Source organism: Labrus mixtus, chromosome 5 (assembly GCF_963584025.1).
Source record: "Labrus mixtus chromosome 5, fLabMix1.1, whole genome shotgun sequence".
In the NCBI taxonomy this organism is placed as follows: Eukaryota; Metazoa; Chordata; class Actinopteri; order Labriformes; family Labridae; genus Labrus; species Labrus mixtus.
Genome location: NC_083616.1, coordinates 25,072,328 through 25,096,273, shown reverse-complemented (window position 1 = coordinate 25,096,273; position 23,946 = coordinate 25,072,328). Strand labels below are relative to the sequence as shown.

At 42.0% G+C, this 23,946-nt stretch overlaps 1 protein-coding gene across 1 annotated transcript in view; it reads left to right on the top strand.

Annotated features, from left to right (window-relative positions):
• The window catches only part of aopep (aminopeptidase O (putative)), an 86,832-nt gene that overhangs the window by 34,828 nt on the left and 28,058 nt on the right, over window positions 1-23,946 (top strand). The window contains exons 9-14 of the mRNA XM_061038779.1: window positions 2,554-2,656; window positions 3,405-3,512; window positions 4,052-4,095; window positions 6,967-7,027; window positions 12,428-12,490; window positions 13,730-13,816. Coding sequence (XP_060894762.1) covers window positions 2,554-2,656; window positions 3,405-3,512; window positions 4,052-4,095; window positions 6,967-7,027; window positions 12,428-12,490; window positions 13,730-13,816 — 466 coding nt within the window. The remainder of the gene's footprint in view (window positions 1-2,553; window positions 2,657-3,404; window positions 3,513-4,051; window positions 4,096-6,966; window positions 7,028-12,427; window positions 12,491-13,729; window positions 13,817-23,946) is intronic.

The following is a 23,946-nucleotide window of genomic DNA, read 5'->3' as shown; positions in this document are numbered from 1 at the left end:
ACAAAAACACACACACACACACACACACCGTAAAAAGGCTAAATGGCAGATTGTGTTTGCCAAGTTCAGTGGGTCACAATCTACCCCCCCCCCCCCCCCCCTCGTGATCCAGCAGGGGCCCTGGTGGCCAGCGTTTATCAGACCAATTCAGATGAGTTATATTTAGGGCAGCATGGACCAGACGCCATTCTCCCTGCTGATTCACTGGGCTGCTGGGAGTGCTGCACTACCTTATCCGGTTTCCACAGTCAACCCAGTGTAATTTGTCAGGATATGGCTCGCGGAGCTATAAACCTCTGCGTCCCTGCATGTGTGTGTGTGTGTGTACGTTTCACATTAAGCTCTGTCAGTAATAGCTCCTGATTTCCTCTCGCTCTTTTTTCTTTCTCTCTCAATCTCAGACACACCCAGGTGTATGCATGGCCACATACACACACACACACACACGCACGCACGCACGGACAAACACCCCTCACACATGGCCCTACGAGTCAGATAAGAGCACCATTTATTCTGCAATACATTGAGCTATTGTGTGATTCTCCAAGGCAGCGAGCAGCGATTCCTCTTAAAGCTGTAGTTAATCATCTCTGACAAAGAGAGACGGCGAACGACGAGGATTTACACATCCATACATCCCTTTCTCTGGACAGTGGGAAGGGTGGCGTTCCTTTGTCTAACATGGCACTGATGAATCAACATTTTTCCTCGCCGTGCGTTGCCGCCGGTATCTCTGACGCATGATACATGCACTTTTTTTCTCTTCTGGAAATGCATGTTCTGTCATTGTTTTTGTGTCTTGCCCCAGTCCCTTTTCTCTCTCTGTACTTCTCTGTCTCGCTCACACACTCACACACACACAGACACACACAATTTCCCGGAGATCCAGCACGTCCTGCTGTCTTAAAAATAGTCTATTTAATGTTATCTGCAGTAACAGACAGACATGGGCACCACGGGCAGGAGAGCAATGTATTTCATAATGCAGCTTCAGCCACTAGCCCCCTAATGTTTAGCAAATAGATTTTTACTGTTACTCCTACCTCTGAATTTTGACGTGCAGCGTTTATTTACAAACACGAAGCATCATCACTGCAATGTTCCAAAAACAGACTTGGTACAGACATTTTCACATGACGTGCACATGCACCGAAGAAGGAAAACGCATTCGGTCGTACGATGAAAGTGTCCAGTCGAATTTAGAAATTCCAGGAAGCTGATGACTTCCCTTCTCCGTCCTCCGAGCAAACAAAACATTCCTGTCTATCTCCTGTCCGCAATTCTGCCCACACCGCCACCCCTCTCCTCTTCTTCTCCTGTATCCCTAATCTACTTCACCTCTCCCCTGTTCCTTCTCTCCTGGACAAAGACTCCGACAGATCAAATCGTTGACTAACTTGTTGCTCACGGCTGAAGCCTAACTAGAAAAATTACACATTGCCGCTTTAAATCATGCATGAATCACTGTGAAAAAGGCTTTTGAGTGTGTGTTTGTGGTCTCCCTCTTCTCTTGTGTGTTAATGTGTGTGAGTGTGTGTGTGTGTGTGTGTGTGTCTAGCCCTGTCAGGAAGCGGCCCTGTGGAAAAGTGCTAGCCTGTGATGAAGGGTGTATTGATTGGTGGGCCAGGCGCCTGGCGTATCGACTTGGCAGGAGGGTGATCCTTCAAGGCCTTCCTATTGGCACACTGAGTTAATCTGCTCAGCCTGATCAATACAGGCTAACTGAAACTATCATTGCACAGCATCCCACGTCAGCGCCGTGTTTGTCTGCCTCTCATTGGTTTTATGTGTTTGTTTGTGTGTTTACGGAGGTTGAAGGGATGATTTGTATCTGTGTGGCAGGGAAAGAGAAATCTAGAGCATGCCTCCTTTGTGCCTGATGACTAAGAGGGGGAGGGGGGGGGGCTTTTTTTGTGTGGAAGTGTTATATGTTCGCTCAATGAGTCATGGGTAGTAAAGTAAAAGCGCAGCACTGTGAGGTCATATAAACAGTATAGCACGCTATTATAAATCTGCAGCCTGATTTCAAGCCTGCCTCTGGCTTACTGTGGCAACTTGGCAACATGTTTGCCATTGAGAGGATCGGCTGAGTGGCTGGATTTAATGTTGCTGACAATGTATTCCCGCTCTGCAGAAAGTGTGGTTTTCTAAACTAAAATGTCTGTGAGAGTGGGATAAAAAATAAACTCTGTTCTCAGTTTTTTTTTTTTTTTTTTAACTCCAACCAGCTCAGTTTGAACTCTTTTGTATCAGTGTTTGTTTACTTCTCTTTCTTTGTCTGTGCAGAACAGAACTCTGTGTGTACCCATGTATGGAAGCCCTAAGCGGACATGCATCCATACATTTTATTTACTTTGTTTTCCTGTGATAGAGAAAAACCCAGCTTTGTCATTTCAACTTAAAAAATAACTGTCAATTACTCATAATCGTAAGAAAATTTAGTAAACAAACTTTCTGGATGCATGGCCACTGAGGGCTTCCGTACACACGTCATCACCTGTCTTACCTTCTTTTGTGTCTCTTTGTTTCTTTGCTTTATTTGTCCTCCTGCAGACCCAACACAGAGAACACCGGTCAGGTCAGTGAGTCTGGCGCCTCCGTGGTTAAACATGCCCTCAACCCTGACAAAGCCTTCATGCAAGTCCACTACCTCAAGGTGAGATAAAAGGTGGGAAAAAACAAGAAAGGAAAAGGGGGACAACGATGTTGAAATAGAAAGAAGGAAAAGTAAACGTGGAACAAAACCATCTTAAGAAGAGCAATCCTATTCCTCTTCTAGAGTAGATGTTGCTGACAACAGCACCTTCAATGATTGTAGAGGTTACTTCAATGTAAGGTTGTCATCATTGGTTGTTACTTATTGATACCAGGCGAACGATACGGCCTCTGCTATTGTAATGACCGATATTATCAAAAAGTACCAAAACTTCAAAAACAACGGCTCTTCAGTCATATTTTGAACCCAAAGCTGTCACGAGTTAGAAACCCCAGCGGAGCATTTAAATTCACCAGAGGACTCATCCGGTTTATGAGTGGCAATTACTACTGCTACATTTTTGGGGACAGCTGAAGAGACACTGCCTTAGCACTGTGAAAATACATTTGCAATGTTTTGGTACCAAAAATTTGTTTTTTGTGCAATTACAACAGAGTACAGGAGTTTGCTTGTAATGTTTGGTAATGGAAAAAAAAATGAAATAAGCAAATATATGCTGCTTTGCACTTCTGTTGTTGGTGCGGTATCGAGACAGGTTAGCTGGTATCTTTCGATTTTTACAAGTATTGTATCGACGTTTAAAAGTCTGGTACCCTGACAACCCATCTGCGATGCTTCTTTGTGCTGCTATTGATTGATTGATCACAGTTGTCGTTTGTTGTCTCTCTTTGCCTTGTCCTTTGTCCAGGGTTACTTTCTTCTCAGGTTCCTGGCCAGTCAAGTGGGAGAGCAACAATTCGTTGACTTCTTCAGGTCATTTGTGAAGAAGTACCACGGGCAACTCATTTTGTCCCAGGTGAGTGGGGCTGTAGTATAAAAAAACTCTAATTATTATTAAATGAACTTCACAGAGAATCTTGTTGACTTGCAGCTTCCTGAGAGGGCCGTTAATGAAATCTAAGATCAGATTTGAACTGTTTTGATGACCTGTCTCTGAGGCACGCTGTTATTTCCATAAATTAATTGGAGGCTGATTTGAGCCTAATTCGGTTGAAACTTCTCTGACATGTTCTTAAAACTGATCACCGCACACCAGCTAAGCACCTTTTCTGTTTATTCTGCTGTGGACATGAAGCTGAGTGATCACACCTGGAAGTTAGCGTGTATGTCTTTGTGTGTGACATGTGATGTTTTCCACCTGGCTCCTGTTTCTTCAGTGGCAGGCCGAGTCTTCTGACTAAATAATGGATGCTACATAAACACTGTTTGACCTTGTACGCCTGACTGAAGATCAGGTATGCCTTTCTCTCTCTGTTTTTTTTTCTTCCTCCCACACCTCTATTAACGCCTCCATTTCTGTCTCTTTTTTGGTTTTTTGCAACTTTTCTTCTACAGGATTTCCTGCGAATGCTGCTGATTACCTTTCCCGACATGGAGAGGTATGTAAGTGGTTATGAGCAATGCTTACAATGTGATTCATGAATAATGAAAAATAAACTTTGATGCATTAAAACCACTTTGGTTTCTGCTCAAGTATTGGTAGGCTGGTTTCCAATTCCCCCCCCCCCCCAAAAAAAAATACTTTTCATCATTTTTCTTTTTGAACTTAGCGTTTTTCTTTCTCAACAGATGTGACTTAGTCATTTTTTCCGTCAAATACACGAGTACGTGTTGATTTAGCCTCTGACTAACACGCTTCTGCTGTGAAAACATGGCCAGCAAAAGCTTCCAACACCAATCCTGTTAAGAGAGCAGCCTCATCCCCTCTCATATTAATTGAAGTGTAAAAGGATAACTGCTCCTCCTGCTCTCCTCCTCTCTCATTTTCTCTCTTTCCCTGTCTGCACTCGCTTAATCATTCAGCTCTCTATTTTTCCTGATTGCCTCATTAACCTCTTCTTCTCCCTGTCTATCTGTCTCTCTCACTCTCCGTGTCTGTCTCTTACTTCCTTCTCTTTTTTGTCCCCCTTCTTTTGTCACCTCTCTCTCCCTCAGTCAGCGCCCGTTTGTTTTCTGTGAATGTGGCCTTTTTCTGCCTTTTGTCGGTCATGTGGAGTGTGGTGCCGCTCGAGCAGGGATTGATTGAATTAAACAGAGGGAGTTGGGGACAGTCAATATTTGGATTTGATGCCTCTTTCAGTAAACACTCTGCTAGAGGAGTGAGAAGAGACACTCAGACAATGCTGAGGGTCAAGGGCACAGTTTTTTTTTTTGTTGCAGGTAGCATATCCTGCCTATTCCTTCGACTAAATTAGTAATTTCATAAGTATAACACTAAACATGATAATGATTTACACACGTTTAAAAAAAGTCAATGCATTCATTGATTTTTGTTAATAAGAAACCACTCTCCTGGCAAAACAGGCACTCCTTTACTGTACAGTATTTTCTCATTAATCACCGTTAAGGTGAACAACCAATGAAACAAAATTCAGTTACCACGCTCAACATGAAATAACTTGTCTCCTCTGCTCTCGTGAGACATAAAGCTTATTTCCATCTAGTCTTATCTTGGTACAGTATCTGACAGGTTGTGTGGTGTATTAGCTGTATTACCCTTTTGTTTTCCACACAAGAAAAGTATCCCAGCGTAATCCCAAATAATCTCACTGTATGGTTTCTCACTGGCGGCGCCGCGGCAGATGTTTAGTCTATATATACCGTCTTTGATTCACCTCCTCATGCCAGGATGCCAAGGGTGGAAATTTCCATGTGGTGAGCTCAATGATACAGTTTTTAGTGTCCACTTTCTGTACAAATTGGTGCTTTACGTAGAGTAATACCTCTGCTATTGCACTGTAGACTATAAAGAGATTTTTTTATGAGCTTCAATTTACTGAAGGACCACTCTCCACCTGCCAAAGTTGCAAGCACATATACAATAGGAAATGACGCTGTAGACTTTAATAGTGTGTGGAAGCAAGGAGCACAGTCCTGACCTTTTTTTTATAACAGGAAAAAAAGGCAAGTCCCTCAAAACTATTTTTAAACACTCTGGCAGTATTCAGACTCAGTTTTAGACACTTCGTTCCAAAGTTATATATTTCAACTTCATATTAAACAGATTTTCATGAAATCTGACACAGACATTCACACATTTGGCCTCTTCAAATCGACCTTCAGCTCAAGCCATGGAGAGGTGGATGAATCAAATTGTTACGGATGCAAATTGAGCGAAGAGCAGAGCCTGTCAAGTTGACTGTGACATGTCCTTAAATGGCAAATTGCTGAAGTTGAACTTGGGTTGCCTAACAGGTACTTATCAATGATGAGGACATTACCTGCAGAAGCTTTTCAGCACAGCCTCTGTTTGGGACCAGAGCACCAACATTGAAGCTTAGCTTAGCACTGCTGTTGATGGTGTTAAAATAAAATGTTTTCTTACTGCCTGAAAGAATCTATTTTATTTGAAGAGCACATTACATATGTAACACACAGCCATCTCCCTTTGTCACTATTTTTTCTTAACTTTAGATCGTGCATATTACAATGATTACAGCACAAAAATGACATCTCTATATCCATATGAAATATATAGTTGTAATAAAGTATTTCCTACTTTTTTTTTTTTTTATAATTAGAAAGTCCTGCTGGTTCTTCCAGGAATTGGGTCTTTAATATTTGACTGACCTACTTGTGACTCTCGGTGGGCAGGACTGAGTGTGTGGCTGTTAATAGTGCACGAGGTTGTGTTCATGTTTGTTACTGGGACATCATTTAAACACAATATGTTGAAGTATTGTGCAACAAGCAATAAGATGCACATGTGCATTCACTTGAGATCTTCTTATCTGCATGTTCTGATTGGAGCAACGTCTTTAAATTATAGTTGTTGTTTTTTTTTATTAATGTGTGACTTCACTAATCGAGCTCTGGATAGAAAAGCACGGGTGAGAGAAAATGGGAACACAGAAACGTAAATTACAGCGTTTCATTACAGGCGATCATCATAGATTAATAAACAGTAACAGCCTCAGACTAGCCAAGTGTGGAATTTTCCTTAAAGCACAGGTGCTCTACATATATGTGTGTGTGTGTGTGTGTGTTAGCTGCACTCTCACACACATATACACACTGTTTGCATTTGTATAAATCCAATTCATTGTCTGTACATGTCTGTTTGCTTGTCCTTGCATTGGAGAACGGGTGTGCCCCTGGGTTTTTTGTTTAAGGTGTTGGCCTGAAGCTCTACTCCACCATGACATGAACAATATTTTCCCGGAGCCATGTTTTCATTGGGTGTCTTGGGCAATAGGAGTCATTGCTGTAATAATATGAATAATACTAACACTTGTGCCATTGTGTTGCAGAAAAGGCCTCACCCTCACTGCTGTTTATGCAGACTGGCTTGATCGACCGGGAATTCCTAAGGTATGAAGAGACCTGCTCACTTTCTTGATATTTTCTGAAATATAGAATTTGAAAATGTTGCTTTTATTTACCTTACTCATCATGTAAAAAAAATAATATAAATGCACATTTATCAAAGACACAATGCAATCAGTGCTACTGATTTAGTAATATGTACTTACTTAGACTTTGGCACTTAAAATTCTCACCTCCTCTTTCACTGGTTTCATATTGCTACAGTTTCTATTAGATCAGTAATTTTTGTAGTAAAGCATTAACATGACACATGGCTGTTGTATTGAAGTTTGTATGCTGACAGTCAAAGCAGTGTGTATTCAGACCTTTTGCACATGGCGCATGCATGCACACATGCGTCTAATGATAATAATGTTCTCACCAGACTGGTTTCAGATTATGGAGGAGATTAGATCGTTCAGTCCCCATTTCCCTGAAGGTTCATCTTTGTCTCAAGGAAGTCACTCTTAAGACATCTAGACACCTACCATGGAAATGTCATCTTTTTTATGGATCATGTTTGAATTTTATGTCGGTAGGTCGCGGCACACTGAATCTAGTTATACGTGTCACATGTAATTTTAAATTCATTTAAATCTATGGTGTTGTTTTTTGCACCCTTTTTGTCGATCACAACTTCACTTTTACTTCAGTTCTTTTCTGCTGTTCTTATCATTTCAGTCAGGGCAAAGGTAAAATAAACAAACACAAATAAAAATGGATAAAGTATGCAGAAAAAGTACTATATAATAATTAATGTCTACACCCCTGGGTGTTGGTTTAGCTCAGTTTGTAGAGCGGGCTACGTGCAGACACCATAGTCCTCAAGTTCGACTCCTGGCCTCAGCCTTTTGAAGCATGTCTGCACCACTCTCTCTCCTCTACACATTAGAATGTTCCTCTTCAGCTGTCCTAACAATAAAGGTAAAACAGGCTACAAAAGAAATACCGTCAATCTCTTCAAAACGTCATTACATGTTCAGAGATGGCCTTTAGGAGACGTTTGTGATGTGTGATGAATCACTCGTCATTCAGAGCTCCCTTATTGTTAATGAGAATACAACATTGAACTATCTGACTGGCTCTGTTTTGGATTAGAAAGCCACATTCTAATAATATTACTCACTGTAGTTACCTGGAATTGAAATAAAAAGTGAATAATCACTGTGTTTAACATCATTGTATTCACCTAGACCTCAATGAAGGTTATGATATTGTATTCACATCCAATATAAAAACCTGCAGTGTTTAATTAAATTTCATGTACAATACTTTTTTTTTGTTTTTAAGTGGAGTGTGCCGTACGCTTCGCTCCGAGATTAAAGGAGCATTTGTCTCTGTATTTCACAGCTGTAAATAGCAGTGTAATGACGCTCATAATGAATATTTTGCCACTTATTCGAAGGCGATTTCTACATCTTTAATGAGGCGTGACTATTGCCAGTGGGCATTTTGAAACTCCCAGACAGTGATGCCGTTCCCTGATAACAGACAGAAAACCCGACAGCGACTGGAGGAAAACGATTATAAAATCACATTTACTATAAAAGGCAAGGGCAAGTTTACTTAGATATCGCAACAAGGCCGTTCAAAATGCTTCACACAAGAGATTTAAACATAATGACATGTTGTGTAAAAGAAACACATGAAAAGAGAGCATTTAAAGTTATTCAAAAGTGCCAATAAAAATCCAAAAGATAAAAAAAACTGTTATAATAAATATAGTTATTAAAGCTCCTGTGAGCTCGGTTTTGGTGCCTTGTTTTGATGTTATCCTGTAAATAGTTTAAGTAGTGTTTGATGAAAAATGTATAGCATTTAAAACTACTATACATGGGGTGTCAGTGCCAATCTCGTTGCTGCTGGTCTGGTTTGTCTTTGTAGCTCATAAAGAGTCAGTGGTGTTAATTTCAGTCTGTTCCATAACCAATTAAAGACTCCTCACAGGAGCTTTAAAATGAATTAATAAAAATAATTGAATAAAAAAGGCAGCTGTGAGCAGGCGAGTCTTCAGTGCAGATTTATAAAAAAACATGTTTCAGCAACCTGCAGTTTTCATGAAGTTTGTTCTGTATGCATCTCCGCTCTTCATGTTAGGTTCTGACTCTGGGGACACAAAGCAGACCTGTCCCAGATGACCTGAGCGCTCTAGGTGCTTCAGAATGAATCAGAAGATCGCTAATGGATATTTAGCCCTACAGCATTCAGAGCTTTTTAAACCAACAGTCTTTTTAAAATGAACCGACAGACAGGGAGCCAGTATGAAGACCTCTGAACTGGAGTCACGTGATCCACTTTCTTTGTAATTCTTCTCAGCATCACTATTTGTTTTAATGAAAAAGGTGAATCGTGACGTTTTATCCTATTGCACTGTTGTTGAATCCTAACCATCACCTGTATGTGTATCTGTATCTGGACAAGGTGAAGGCTCTGCCTGTGCCCTTTAATCCAGAAAGACCTACAGCCCTGGATAGATACTAGATACACACACACCCCCACTTGCACAATCAATCCACTTTTACAGCTTCTTCAATTGTCACATCTCCATGGTAACTGATCTTAATTACCACCGTGTGTATGTGCATGCCTAAGTGCGTGAGTGCTTGTGAAGCTGTCTGGGAACCTTCACCTTCCAGATTATGTGATGATGTAACTGGAGCCTTTCAGGGGCCTCTGGGGGCTGTGTGGAGGGGCTGCTGTTTTCTCACACCTGATTGGGTGATGATGGCTTTGGCTAAAGTGTTCTTGCTGAGGCTTTTTTTGAATGTTTAATGTGCCAGTCACCTGCTAATAAGATCAGCCGGATCGATTGAAGCATTTTACAAATACAAGTGCTTATCTATAATGTATACTAGACACAAACACATTTCTCAAGTCTCTCTCTCTCTCTCTCTCTCCCTCCCTCTCTTGCTCCCTCTCTCTCTGCCTCCCATCTATCGCTACACAATGCGAGTGAATTGGAGAAAGGCAGGAAATGGCCTGGCCTAATAATAAACAATGACATTCAGTGATCCTGGAGTAGGAGATGTGAAATGGGAAGGCCACTGCCGGCCTATTTTAGACCTCAGTGTTTAGATGAGTAAGCGCTCCCTTTGGGATGAATGATCACGGCTGAGATACTTGGTTTAAATAAAGACTACTTTTGATTTACCAGTTTTAGGCTTAGAACTTCCCCTGATATCTGATACCTGAGTCTTTTATTGAACGTTTATTTAATCAGAAGAAACTATACAGCAGTACAGTTAACAAAGTCTCCTACAAGCAGTGAGCGTCCTTCAGAGAGCCAGACAGATTAACCCCCACATTTTCAGCCCTAGCGGCGTAGAAACAAGTCTAAAATGGCCTTCTTCTTTATGGAATTGTTCAACAAGAATCCTGATGCTTTACTTTTTTTTTAGGAATCTACAGTTGATTTTGTTAAAGCCAAATTTATACTATTTAATGTGGCCATATGTGGAAATGCATCCATACACTTAATTTACTCTTTTTAACAAACAAAGGCTGAATTTGTTTAACAAACAAAGGCTGAATTGACCAATGTTGTCAATGTTGTCATGGTAAAACTTATATTTTAAGTATTTTTGCACAAAAATGTAATTTTAATTTTACTTAATGTGGTTCTATTTGAAATTTGGATAATTTTTTTAACTTATCTATTTTAACCATAATGGGTAAAATATATATTTTTTAAATTAATTGAATTTGTATTTGTTTTTTTGGAAGGAATCTCGTGACCCCTTGCGGATCCCGACCCCCACTTTGGGGACCACTTATTTATAGGATGATTTTAAAAAAGCTAATAGTAAAGTACTGTTTCAAATATATCCATACACTCATTTTTTTATTTAACTTATTATTTTTTTAAATGTATTATTATTTAATGCTAAGAAATCAAGCATTGAGTTATAAGCGCCTACTAAACTGGGTATTGATCTCAGCGTGATATAGCGCCTGACTCAGACACATCACAAATTACTCCTTTAACCCGAATGATTTATCTGCTTCTTATGTGTGTTTATGAGTGAGAGGTGCAACTCCTGAACTTATCTCATATCGATCCTCCAGAGAGACTACACAGGCGGGGGCGCGGGCTGGAGAGAGAGTTTGAGGGAGACAAAAGCCTATTCAGGGAATGGTAGCGGGGATCTAAGCAGCAAAAGAGTTATGTGTGGTATCCTGTTACACAATGCCAATTTACTGCTTCAACACTCACTACATTCTATACAACCCACTCTACACCTCTCTCTCTCTCTGTACCGCTGTGTGTGTGTGTGTGTGTGTGTGTGTGTGAGTGTGTGTGTGTGTGTGTGTGTGTGTGTGTGTGTGTGTGTGTGTGTGTGTGTGTGTGTGTGTGTGTGTGTGTGTGTGTGTGTGTGTGTGTGTGTGTGTGTGTGTGTGTGTGTGTGTGTGTGTGTGTGTGTGTGTGTGTGTGTGTGTGTGTGTGTGTGTGCGTGTGCGCGCTATTTCTGCTGGAGTACCTGTATTATAATACAGAGAGAGAGAGAAGAAGAACTTGGGCATGAAGTTACAGTATTGAACTTCATGTGTGTGGCTATGGTAACGCTAAATTGCTGTGTGTGTGTGTGTGTGTGTGTGTGTGTGTGTGTGTGTGTGTGTGTGTGTGTGTGTGTGTGTGTGTGTGTGTGTGTGTGTGTGTGTGTGTGTGTGTGTGTGTGTGTGTGTGTGTGTGTGTGTGTGTGTGCTTTGTAGATCACTCCTGTGTTTTTGTTTATGTTTGTGCGTGACTTGGGTGAGTGAGTGGTGTGACATTACAAACATGTTGCTTGCATCCTCTCCTGTCTTTCTCCTAGCTGACACACACACACACACACACACACACACACACACTATGACAAACACACACACACACAAAACCCTCCCGTCATCGCTCTGATATGTGATTCACATCACTCGAGCTCTTGCTCTGCTGAAAGCCTTAATAAGGTTAGAGAGTTAGTGCCTACTAGCTGCTCTCTGTGTGTAGGTGTGTGTGTGTGTGTGTGTGTGTGTGTGTGTGTGTGTGTGTGTGTGTGTGTGTGTGTGTGTGTTGGTGACTGTCTGTTCTTTGGTTTCTAGTTGTTCAGTAGATTTTTCTCCCTCCTCCTCCTCCTCCTCCTCCTCTCCTCACGTCTCTCTTCTCCTCCACTCTTTCTCTCCTTTTCTCTCTCATCCTCCGGAGTCAAATCGCGAGTTTCCGTCAGAGGAACAAGTGATCGCGCTTCCACCTCCTCCTCCTCCTCTTCCCTCTCCTCCCACTTCTCTTCTCTCTACCTCCCCTTCCTGCCTCTCTCTCTCTCTCTCTCTCTCTCTCTCTCTCTCTCTCTCTGCCTCTGCAAAGCATTCCACTCTGTCCTGATCACTTGCCCCCGGCTCACTGCTTTCCCGTCTCCTCTGTCGTTCGTTCAGTGGCTGTACGAAAGGAGCGCCGTGTGGTCACAGGCGAGACTGGTGGAAGAAGTCAAAGCAGAGGTAAGTGCTCTCTCACCTCCTTTTTCTTTTCTCCTACTCTCTTCTTCTTGTCTTCAGGGAGTGGCAGACAGACTCAAGGGGGGGGGGAGACAGCTTAGATGTGACATATTTCACCACAGACTCCATGATTTGATTGTCATCTGATCTCATCACTGTCTCTTTCCTTCATTCAGTTCTTCTGCCACTATTCCTCCCTCTGTTTCAGTTTTTCTCTCCTGCTCCACATTCACACTCCTCCGTCCAACCTCTGTTTGATACCATCTCTTATCTTCACCTCTTTTTTTCTCTCCATCTACCTTTCTTTCTCTGCCCGTTTCACTCTCTCCCTCTGTCTGTGTCTGAGCGAAGTGCGGCACACAGCGCTCTACATCTGTTGCGTGTCATTCTCTGCTGCCTATCAGATTTCCCATATAGCTCCCATGTTGTTCCTCATAGCTCTGCCTATATTGACTTACTCAGTCATTCATCTGTCCTTTTTAAAGAAATCACAATCAAACCTAAAGAGAATATTTGTCAAAAAATAAAAGGAATGCTTTTGCATTTCAGAAATGACTCATTAACTTATTCGCAGTTTCAGTGTTTGGAAACCTTACTTTTTTTTTTTTTACTTTTCCAATTGTACTTTGGTGATATATTTTCTACTGAGATGTAACCTGAAGTGGAGGAGAGGAGATAGACTTTGGCCTTGATAGTGATTGGCTGTTTAATAGAGATCTATGGTGTAGGGAGTAGCTGCGCTCCAGGCTCCGTCACAGCAACATACTTCCACGATTACTCTTTTGTCTCAGCCAGCCGTTCCTGTAGGTTTTATGTGGAGCACAAGAGAGCGCTGAAAGGTCGGAATGAATGCCTGTGTGTACGACAGAGGGAGGTAGATACTGTTGTGCACGTCCTAAGAGTGTGCCTACTAGTGGCTTGTTTAGAGTGTGTATATGCATTTCCCCTGTGTGCCTCTGCCACTTGAGAGACGGAAAGAGGGCCTTAAGTCTGTTTATGTTTACTTTCTTCTATCCAATGTGACCACTCACTCTTTCTCTCACTCCCTTCTTCCCCCTTCTTTTCATCCCCGTGATTGTTACATCTCCCTGATTACTTCCCCCTTTTCCCCCTTTTCTCCTTCACACCGTCTGATCCCGCTCACTCAAATCCCTGCCACTCTGTTGTCTCTCTCTACCTCCACGTTCCCTTCTTTTTATTCCCGCCTTCACCACCTCACCCTCCTCATCCTCCCTCCTGCAGGTTGTAAAATGGATTCTCCTCAGTCAGAGTCGTCAGGGGAAGGGCAGAAAGCGGAAGAGAATAGAGCCCAAGGTGAACTACAAAGAGGTAGGAGACACTCTAGTGTATTAAGACCTCTATACCCTTCTTACTCCTGGATGTGCCCCCTTCCTTTAAGGAAACTTCTACCTTCCTATCTGGATCTTTTTCTCTCCAATTCTTAAGCTGCTCAGTTTTTTTTTTTGTGTGTGTGTGTCCAACAACACAATTATCCCCACTTCTGTTTATGTGTTGTGTCTGCGAGTGCAGACAACCCTGTACTTGTTTAAGTCTGTGTTTATGTCGTGTTGTCCTCCACGTATTTAACCTTTTAAGATCTTGTTTACATCACATACCTTCAACTTTTGTGTGTGTTTGTGTGTGTGTGTGTGTGGTCATGGCCAAAAGTGTGTGTGGGAACCGTTTAGCCTCGTCATTTTTGCCTTTGAATCCAGCCTCCAATCTTTGATGCGTCTCTTCTCACACTTTCCTGTCAATTTGAAGATTTTACAACCAAATAAAAATGCTGCAAAGCGCAGTAAAAATGTCCCCCAAAAAAGATGGTTTTGCTGGTGTGTAAAGTGTTAATTAGGCCTCTCCAGGGACGGTTAATCCCCATCTCTCTCTAATTTACACTGACACACACGCACACACACGACTCTATCAGTTATGAACGCGCACCGATCTATAAGCCAAAGAGGGACAGAAGTCATTAGAGCAGCTTTTATATATCACTCTCAATATGCTCATACATCGGAAAACTGCAGGAAACATTTGCAGAACCTCTCGTCTTTTGTACAGAACATTTTACGGCATGAATAAGTAAGGTTAGAGCCCCTGGGTGTCTTTGAATTACGTTTTGGAAGCGAGGAAATAAAACACTCATTCATTGCCAAGAATATTTTTGTATTGAGCGACTTTTGAGGGCTTTACATTTTCCTTTCAACACTCCAGACCGCAGCTTTCAACAGACGTAATTGTAGCTTTATTTATAAGCAAAGGCACCTGGCTTCAGCTGTACCTGAATTCAGAGATCTCTTCCTGAAACCTTACAGTTGGGGCTGGATTCTTCTGGGTTATATTTTCTGTAATGCGTTGTTATTTAGGATTCAAAGTGAATGAGATGCCTGCAGAGTCCGCAGCCAGTGCAGCCCCCCCCCCCCCCCCCCCCCCCCCCCCCCCCCTCAACCACCTGATACCTGCCGTCTGGCATATTTACAATGTACACACACATACATGTACTTCTAAGGGGGCAGCAAAAAGGGCCTCTTCCTGTGGAAGGGGGGGGGGGGGCTATGAGTGCTGAAATCAGCCTCATGAAAGAATAGCCAATTACTGTCCACTTGGCCGTACACAATAGTGAGAAAAGAGGAGGGAGGGATGGATTGAGGCAGAAAGGTGGGTGGGGGTGGGGGGTGGGGGGGTATAAGGGCGGGGCTGTGAGAGGTCAGCGTTTGAAGTTACACCATAAAAGCCATCCTGAAAGGAAACACTAAGTGACCCCTCCACCCCCTCCTTTTCCATCCACCTCTCTCCCCCTGTGGCCAGGCGCTCTCTCTCTCTCTCTCTCTCTCTCTCTCTCTCTCTCTTCTCTCCTCTCTTTGTTTCTGTGTAGCCCCATGGATGGACCAGGTGTATTTTATATTACTCCTTCATGTACTTCAAACACCAAATTTCCACCCGGTCCCTCCTCTTTTCATCTACCTCCACCTCCCTTTTTTTTTTTTTTTTTTTTTTCCCGTGACTGCCAGCCTGTTGCAAGGCTATAAATCACCAAACAGACCTGATCTGCAAAGGTGGAAAGAAGGTGGTTTAAACACAGGAGACAGGAGGGTAGAAGGGGAAGAAGAAAAGTTCAGAGGAATCAAGGATGAAGTCACCACTTGAGAATAGAACAACAAGAGTGAAATATGAAGAAAAAAATAACACTTGACGCCACTGCTGGGCATTATGCTCCCCCTGTGGTTATGTTATAGATCAATTCAAAAAAGGAAAGGGAACATTTTGAGCCACAAAATGACGCACTTTGGTGGAAGAAATGAAAATGGAAGAACAATAGAAGGGGATGTTGTGATGAATTAACGGTGTAAAACGAGAAAGTAAGGTTTTAAAAAAAAGAAAAGGTAGAAATAGAAAGTGGTACAGATGGATTCTTTTGAAGCTGAGGATTGAGGCAAGAGTGAGACTAGTCGTGAGTCAGAAGTTGATGATTATGTATTCCAGTAAGGTAATGAATCTGTTACGGGAATTTGGAAATGGAGAGCAGAGTGGCTATCTGAAGAGATGAGGGAAGCACACGAGAGATGAGATATTACAGGACTGGTGTAGGGTGATGATAGGGCGGTTAGGAAGAGTGGAGTAAGATGGCGGGAGGGAGGGAGGAAATAGAGAAACTTTTAGCGGGTATGGAATTAGGCAGAGCCGGGGTCGCATTTAGCACTAATGACATCATGGATGATTAGGGAAAATGCACACACACACACACACACACACACATTCACAAAAAGCTATAGATGCTCTGAGTGAACAGAGCCAGACACCCCCTGCAGAGCAGCCATAGATCTGGTCCATTTAATAGAGCCAAAGTTTATTACCAACTTCCCCTTCGTCTGTTGTGTTATTGATTCACAAGCATCTTACTGTGTGCGTCTGACTTGTGTAACTTGTGTGTGTGCTTGCCCTGAACGTGCGTGTGTCCAGTCTTTGTGGAGGGGTCTGCAAAGGGATATTAGTCACGCCCGTGTGGTAATGGGCCTCATTTTGCTCTCATTTTCATCCGCGGTTTTCCGTAATGAGAGGGTCCGTCTGCCCCTGCTGATCAGGACAGGAAAGCCTGTAGGGGGGGGTGGAAATAGCTGTGAATAGCGGGATGCCTTGGCTGACTTTCCTGGGAACGACGTGCCCCCCTCCACCCCCTGCTCTTACTGTAAAGATGAGATGCAATTGATCCGAGTCTTGTATTGATCCTACCGGACTCCACCGTTAAACGACTCATAGATGATCGATAAGAATCACAACAAACCTAATCGTTCCCTGAAACCTCCGAGTGCTGCCTTGCCTTATAAAACGTTCAATATTCTGTATTACTCCCATGCAGGCTGGGCTAAGTGTCTGACAGATTCATCACTTCTAACATTGTTTGAACTCCGGCATGACAAAGTCAAACCTCAAAATGTAACTAAAATCAGACTGTGATGATTTGCAAAAGATTGAAAGCACATATTTAGTTGACAGTAGCACAAGACCACAAATCAAATGTTTAAACTGAGACATTGTTATTCTTTTTTGGAAAATGATGTGCCTATTTAAAATTTCATGCCAGTAACATGTTTCAGAAAGATCGGGATGGGGGTCAAGTTTACTACTATGTTGCACCACCTTCTTTTTGTAGCCTTTAATGTCACCTATGGATGATGAAATCCCCAGATTCTTTGAAATTGAGAAATCTCTACTTGCACCAGTGCAGTCTTTCGCAGTGTGGTGAATCCCTCCCCATCCTTACTTTACATAGACTCACCCTCTCTGAGATGCTCTCTTTATAACCAATCATGTTCATAACCTGATGCCAGTTAATCTAACTGAGATGTTTCACCAGCTGTTTTCTGTTTTTCTGTTTTTCTGTTCCACTCCTGTTGCTGCTGTCCCAACATTTTTTGGAAGGTGCTGCTGGCATGAAATGGGCTTGTAGTTTTCCAAACACAGTTACAGTATATTTCTCAGTTTCAACATTGATATTTTCAATGAATTATGGGGTTTCAATGTTATGAAAGGCCTCCCATTCTGTTTTGATTTATATATTACACTATGTCCCAGCTTTTAAATACTTGGGTAAATGATCTCCATATTTAAGATCTTTAGTTCTATTTTTTATTGCTGCTCTAGAGTACAATATATTTAACGCCGTATGACACATCTTTGTGCCTCCGGTGCAGATGTGATAAGGTTCTGTTTATAGAAAATGTTTGAACAGCTCTTCCCGGGGATAAACAAATCCAGGAAATGGTGTGTAATCCTGAATTCTTGTCATTCCTGCAGAAATGGTTTGCACCATTTTATTTTTAACTTGACCCTTCCCACCTTTCAGAATTCAAAGCTGGGAAATTGTTATGTACACAGATCTAATAATGGTTATTTTGGTGCAGATGATAGTTATGGATTACCAAAAATAAGATTGGTTGTGTTATGATGAGTGTAAGTATTTAATCATTTGAACCAAACTTTATTACTTTTTCCTTTGCACCATATTTCTACAGGCTAAAACAGCAACATGTGTTATAGAGCAAAACAAAAAGGGGAAAAACGAGAGGAGCAGGGTGTAATCTGTCTGAGAACACAGACTTCTCCGTGTGCCACAATAACCAAACAGATGCAGCAGAGTAGGAGAACGATGAGTCAGCTTCCATTTCAGGCGCACCCTCTCACCTTGTCTGCACCTTCCCGGTCGAGGGTATGGGTTACTGTGAAAGCATGTAGCGCCAGGTTTGTGTGAGTGGATGAAGACATGTCAACAGCAGCAGGTTAGGAGGAACAGCATGTCTTCAAACTGCTTCTCAAACTGAGCACAGGATGTAAAGTGTCTTCTGATTCAATGATTAAGCCGTTAAAAGCTATATCCATGACAGTTTCACATTTCCTTAGCTAAGGAAGAGCATCAGATTTAGAAGAAAGCTACAGCAAAAAAGGGTGATAACATTACTTTGATTGCTTTTAAACATTAAAGCAATGACTTAAAGCTAATGCTAATAACGAGCCTGATGGTTTTCACTCAAGAGGTTTCAAATTCTCCAGTTAAATCCGGATGATTATCAACCTTTTGGGAGGTTTTAGTATTTTTAAAGTTACTTTATGCTTTCATTATGAGCCGTTGGTGGAAAGTTGAAATGAAATCAAGGGAGGGACCGCTGCACAACAACTTGAAATGAGGGTGATCTGCTTCACAGGGCAAAGGGTTGACATTTACACCAGATTGCTCAAAGTATGTTGCAATCTTTTCATGAGCTCCCCCTATTTTGTTAATTTCTGCAAGCATTTGCAAGAGCAACTTCTTCGATTGCTATTTGCATTTTTATTTAACTCCTTTGCTGTGAAATAAATGCCCCCCTTAGTTGAATTACCCAGAAGTCTTTGCTCCTTTAGCAGTGCAACCCAAAGAGAAGGAGTTTGAGTGGTGAGTGAAATCCTTTGTGTAGTTCTGAGAGCGATGTTGATGGTTTGACAGGAGAGGTAGTAAAGGTAACTGGAGCCCCTTTAGGAGGTTAAACAACAAGGAGTGCATGATCTAAAGGCCTCTTCAGTTGGGTGTGGTTTGCAGGCGGCGTACAGTACGCTACTCTGAAATAAAATGCTCCTGTAATTTGAGGATGGGACAAAAAAAGACAGGAGATTAATGGGGAAATAGTTTCAGTCTGTGTTGAATCTTGCAATCTACCTCTTCCTCTGTTGTTGTTTGTTTGGTTTGACCGTGCCCGTGAAATAAAGCACATCCGCTTAGTTATAGTGTTTTTCCGGCAGCGGCGTTGTTGTTGTTTTCTTCGATAAGACGTCACCGCTTCAAAGTACCCTCTGCCATATTGGGGTATGCAAACTCCCCCTCTGAGCAGTGTCAAACATCTGGTTTTCCTTCATCTCTGTTCTCTCATCTCCAGCGCACTGTCTCTCCTTCTTTCCCCCTTCTCTCTTGCACTTTTTCTTACTGGTGCTGTCTCTGTCCCTCTGTTTTTCCCTCTGTCTCACTCTGATTTATTGGCAATGAATCAGGGATGAGGGAGTATGCCGGAGGAGAGATGGGAACATTCAGGGAAATGGCTGTTTCCGGCCAGACTTCATCACATCAGGATAGGAAATGGTCGGAAGGGTGTGTGATATATGTGTGTGTGTGTGTGTGTGTGTGTGTGTGTGTGTGTGTGTGTGTGTGTGTGTGTGTGTGTGTCTGCATTATCAGACCAGCTGGGGATCAGCTATGTGCTGCTGAGACTGAGTCCACTGCTGTGAGCCACAAGCCCTAACAGTAGTTGTGATTGTTTTTAAACGAAAGCAGAATGTGAGCTTTGCACACACATGCAGACACATAAAGAGCTCATTCAGAAGAATCCGTCGTGTTGTACATTGGAAAAAATTACAGGAGAGATTACATGTGTGGCTATAAGCCTCACTTTTATGGGTCCAATCCATGTTTATGCTGCACTCACTACCTTGTTTAACCTTCATCTCATCTGGATGGTCACATTGGGGGCTATGTTGTCTGAAGTGTCAAGCTTCTGATTAGTAATTCTGATGAGGGATCAAGCAAAGAGCGATGAATCTGGTTTATATCCACCTGTATCCTTCCTGCATTGTCTAATCTGTCTGTGCTGCATTGGTGGCATATAATTCAATGATTAGACTGCATAGTACAGCTAAGAGTTATATTGTGATTTCCAGACAAACATCTGGATGGTGGAGAGGGAAAAAGCTAAAAACATCTGTTGTCAGACATTCTTTCAAAACCATTCCATGTAACTAAAAAATGTTTTCGAGGCTGCAATGCATGTCTTAGGCAAAATATGAGCCGTCCAGAGAGAACACCAGTAATTTAGACTGCAGAATGGATTACCAGTCAGTTAGTTACAGGTAAACCATTTGTAGGTGGTGACATCAGACCAGGCCAGACGTAGACACGTGTGTCTCTGACAAACTTTTTAGTTAAATCAAGGCTTTTTTGTGATTAACAACAAGGAATTTTGGAAGTCAATACATGCTTTACTTGGATATATCATATTCTATCGTATCCTCTAAGGAAGAAAAACTTGTAATGGCTGAAACATCCATTCAAACATGTCACCGCGTGCAGGACAAAGACAAGGAGACAAACATGCCTCTGAAGGAGATGAAACTGATTCAGAAGGAAATGGATCAAAAATGGGGAATCTGTACATTAGTTAGTCTTTCCTTAGTTCAGTTTTGTGAACATTTATACCAATTGACCAATAGCAAACCATTGCACACATTTGAGGGGACAAAGAGCCCGAACTGAAAGGAAACCCATTTGTGTTTCACTGTTGAATTTAATGTATTCTGTTGAAGTACAGAGTGCTTCACTAGGAAATGACTCAATGAGTGATTTGCGTCACCAGTCTTAAAGAACCATTTATTCGGGGATGATGTTTCACTTTGGCTAATTCTTACTGACTGGGATGTGATAAGTGAGAATTATAGAATGATTGGATGGATATAAAGATGAAAAGATGAATAGACATATGGATAGATTTAACCTTTGCTTATGAAAAACAAATGAATCCAAGTCTGAGAAACGTCTGAAAAGATGGAAAATGGAGAATTAAATATTTGTTGTATGCATGACACTGACATTCATAGATGGAGCAACAACAAGGACACAAAATCACACATTCTGTACTGTAGCTGCAGCAAAATGCATTATTGCATTCCTTTGAGTACGCTGGATGAAAGGTCCCTCAAGGCTGAACTGTGACAGAGATCGAGAGATAGTGAAAGAGCACGAGAGAATGAGAGGAGGGGGTGATCCCAGGACATCTAAAGAGAGAACCGAGCTGGAGTAAATCAACAGATCGATAAAAGTAACACTGGCTTTGTCATTTTCTGCCGAGACTGTTGTGAAAAGTGCTGACCAGGAGGAGCAGATTGTGTGGGAATCAAGGGATCAGTGTGACAAACAAACTCTGTTTGATTCATTCAACCTTCCCTGGCACCGACTTTTCATCGATAAGCTGTTTATCAAACATTACCTGCCAATGGAACTTTATAGTCACCTTTTGTGCCTGTTTGAAAAAGTGTGTTTTTGTCTAAGTCTGCATTTTATTCTTTACAACCATTGTGTGTCCATATATATTTATTGCACTGGTTATAATATGGGACTCTAGAGTTTAACCTGTAAAACTCATGCCGTAACATGACAGGATATGGCTGTCTAAACGGACTGTTAGTAAAATCCACAACATGTCTGTAAAAGTACATGACACAGAATTTGTCTTTGTCCTACTGATGTTTTTGGGTCCCATGGGTCCACTTAAATCCAAATAATAGAATATCAGCCTGTTTAATGTGCAATTTCTCAAGGTTTTGTGCATCCAAACTTCATGACATTTGTGTCAATTGAAGAAGAACATTGTTGTTTTAGGAAGTAAAATGAAAAAATGTTTGAGGCAATGGTTTGAGATGAGAAGATTAAAGTTGGAGATGGGAGGAGAAGGGAGAGAGGAGATTGCTCCATTTGTGTTGTGTTAATAAGGGAGAGCAAGACAGACAGGAAGAAAGTGAGAGAGAGAGAGAGAGAGAGAGAGAGAGTGCCAGCGTGTATTTGTCTCATTTATCACTCAGCGGCAGTTCTGTTTTCGGGGTCATTTGAAGCTCACAGCCCGTCTCATCTCATCCGGGGACTCCCTGCTGTCTGTGTGTGTGCATGTTGTGTGTACATGCATATGTGTTTATGAATGGGAAGGGGGTGGGGGTGGGGGGGGAGTTTACAGTAGGGGGGTAAAAAGTCAACTAGTTAGAGTTGACGATGCTGACAACAAATTTAATGGCGAGCTCAGAAATAGCACTTTGGGCTTAAAGACTCTCAGAGGAGTGAACCCATGCCCCCACAAACACACACACACGCACACACACACACACACACACACACACACACACACACACACATAAGGTTAGGCCACTAGTTGTGGTGGGGAGATCTGGGGCGTAGTTGTACACAGCGAGAGTAGCTTCAACAGGCCTTTCACTGAAGTGGTCAAAAAAGAACACACACCCTTGCACAAAGAAGCACATACACATGCACATAAATACACACATGCATGTTGAATCCCAGAAGCATTTGAGTGTCATTAAAGTGCAGCTGTGTTTGTCTTTCCAGCACACATGGAAAACACATCAGGCAGAGAAAGAGAGAGAGCGAGAGAAAAGAAGAAAGGGAGAACACAGCCCTCTGTGTACGGCCGCCACAAAATGTACAAAACAAGCTCTTTGCCACTCACATACATACACATTTTTCATTTTGGAGTTAATTCAAACACTTCGGAGACATTCAGTATAACACACCTCTATAAAAATGCACTGTAGCGTGGAGGTGTCTGACTTTAACCCGGTGGCACTTAAGCTAGATATTAAGTGTGGAGTCATGTTCCGTATTAGGGCCGGGCTGTAAAATGGAGCTGGCTTTTTAGTGTTGGGAAATGAATCAATGCTTTTCACATAAAACCCGATTTAGGCGTCACCTCATAGCTCTCATAGGTACAGTACGTGACGTGGCTGTGTGTCTGCGTGCGCTGAGTTTTAAAACATCTGTCTCTCCTGGTATAATGACCAGGGAGCCGACAGCACTCTCAGACAGCCCTGACGCAATTAGCCTCTTCAAAACACACACACACACACACACACACACACACACACACACACACACACACACACACTCACAGAAACACACGTGTTAATCATAGCCTTTATAAAGCATGGACGCATGGAAGTGCTGTCTAAAACTGACTTTCGGTCAGTCTAGAAAAAGGCAAAGAAGGGGAGCTGAGGCGGGCCTTAAGTCTCCAGGCAGGAAGCTAAATATCTGCCTGTCAATCAAAGGCAAATTTATGCAAACATTTTAGACTTTACATTATAAAATTCACCCCAATCCAGTTTTAATCAATGAAAAAATTAGCTATAAAGACCAGAATTTTCTTAAACCAGGCTACAAACATGTTTATTTTAGCTAAAAAAAATAGGCATTTTAATGTGGGACATAATGACAATTCCTCGGCTTTTAGTGGCCCTGCTGCAAGTGGACGCTTGACGAACTGTAGTTTTTTTTGCGTCCCCGCCGTGGCTTAATTTTTCAACTCCAGAAGTTGCTGTTTGACGCGATTGCATGCAAAGTAACGTGATCTCACTGAGCTGTATGCTACTAGTGTCTTAGACGATGACAATTATAGAAGCTCATTGCACATGACATCAAGAAGTAAGGTATTGCCCCATGTGTTTTGCAGTTTGTCCTCCGAGAGGCTGTCTGGCTTCTGATGCCCTTTGAGGTCGTACTCATGTTTGTGCCAAATGATGAGCTGTAATGTTTTCAGTTTTTTTTTTTAATGATTTGGTCTATTGCCAAGAAACCATATTTACAAATAATCCTGGAGTGATTGCAGAAGGATAAAAAAGACAGAGTTAATTTTCACTTAAGTATGAGTTCATATGCTTTA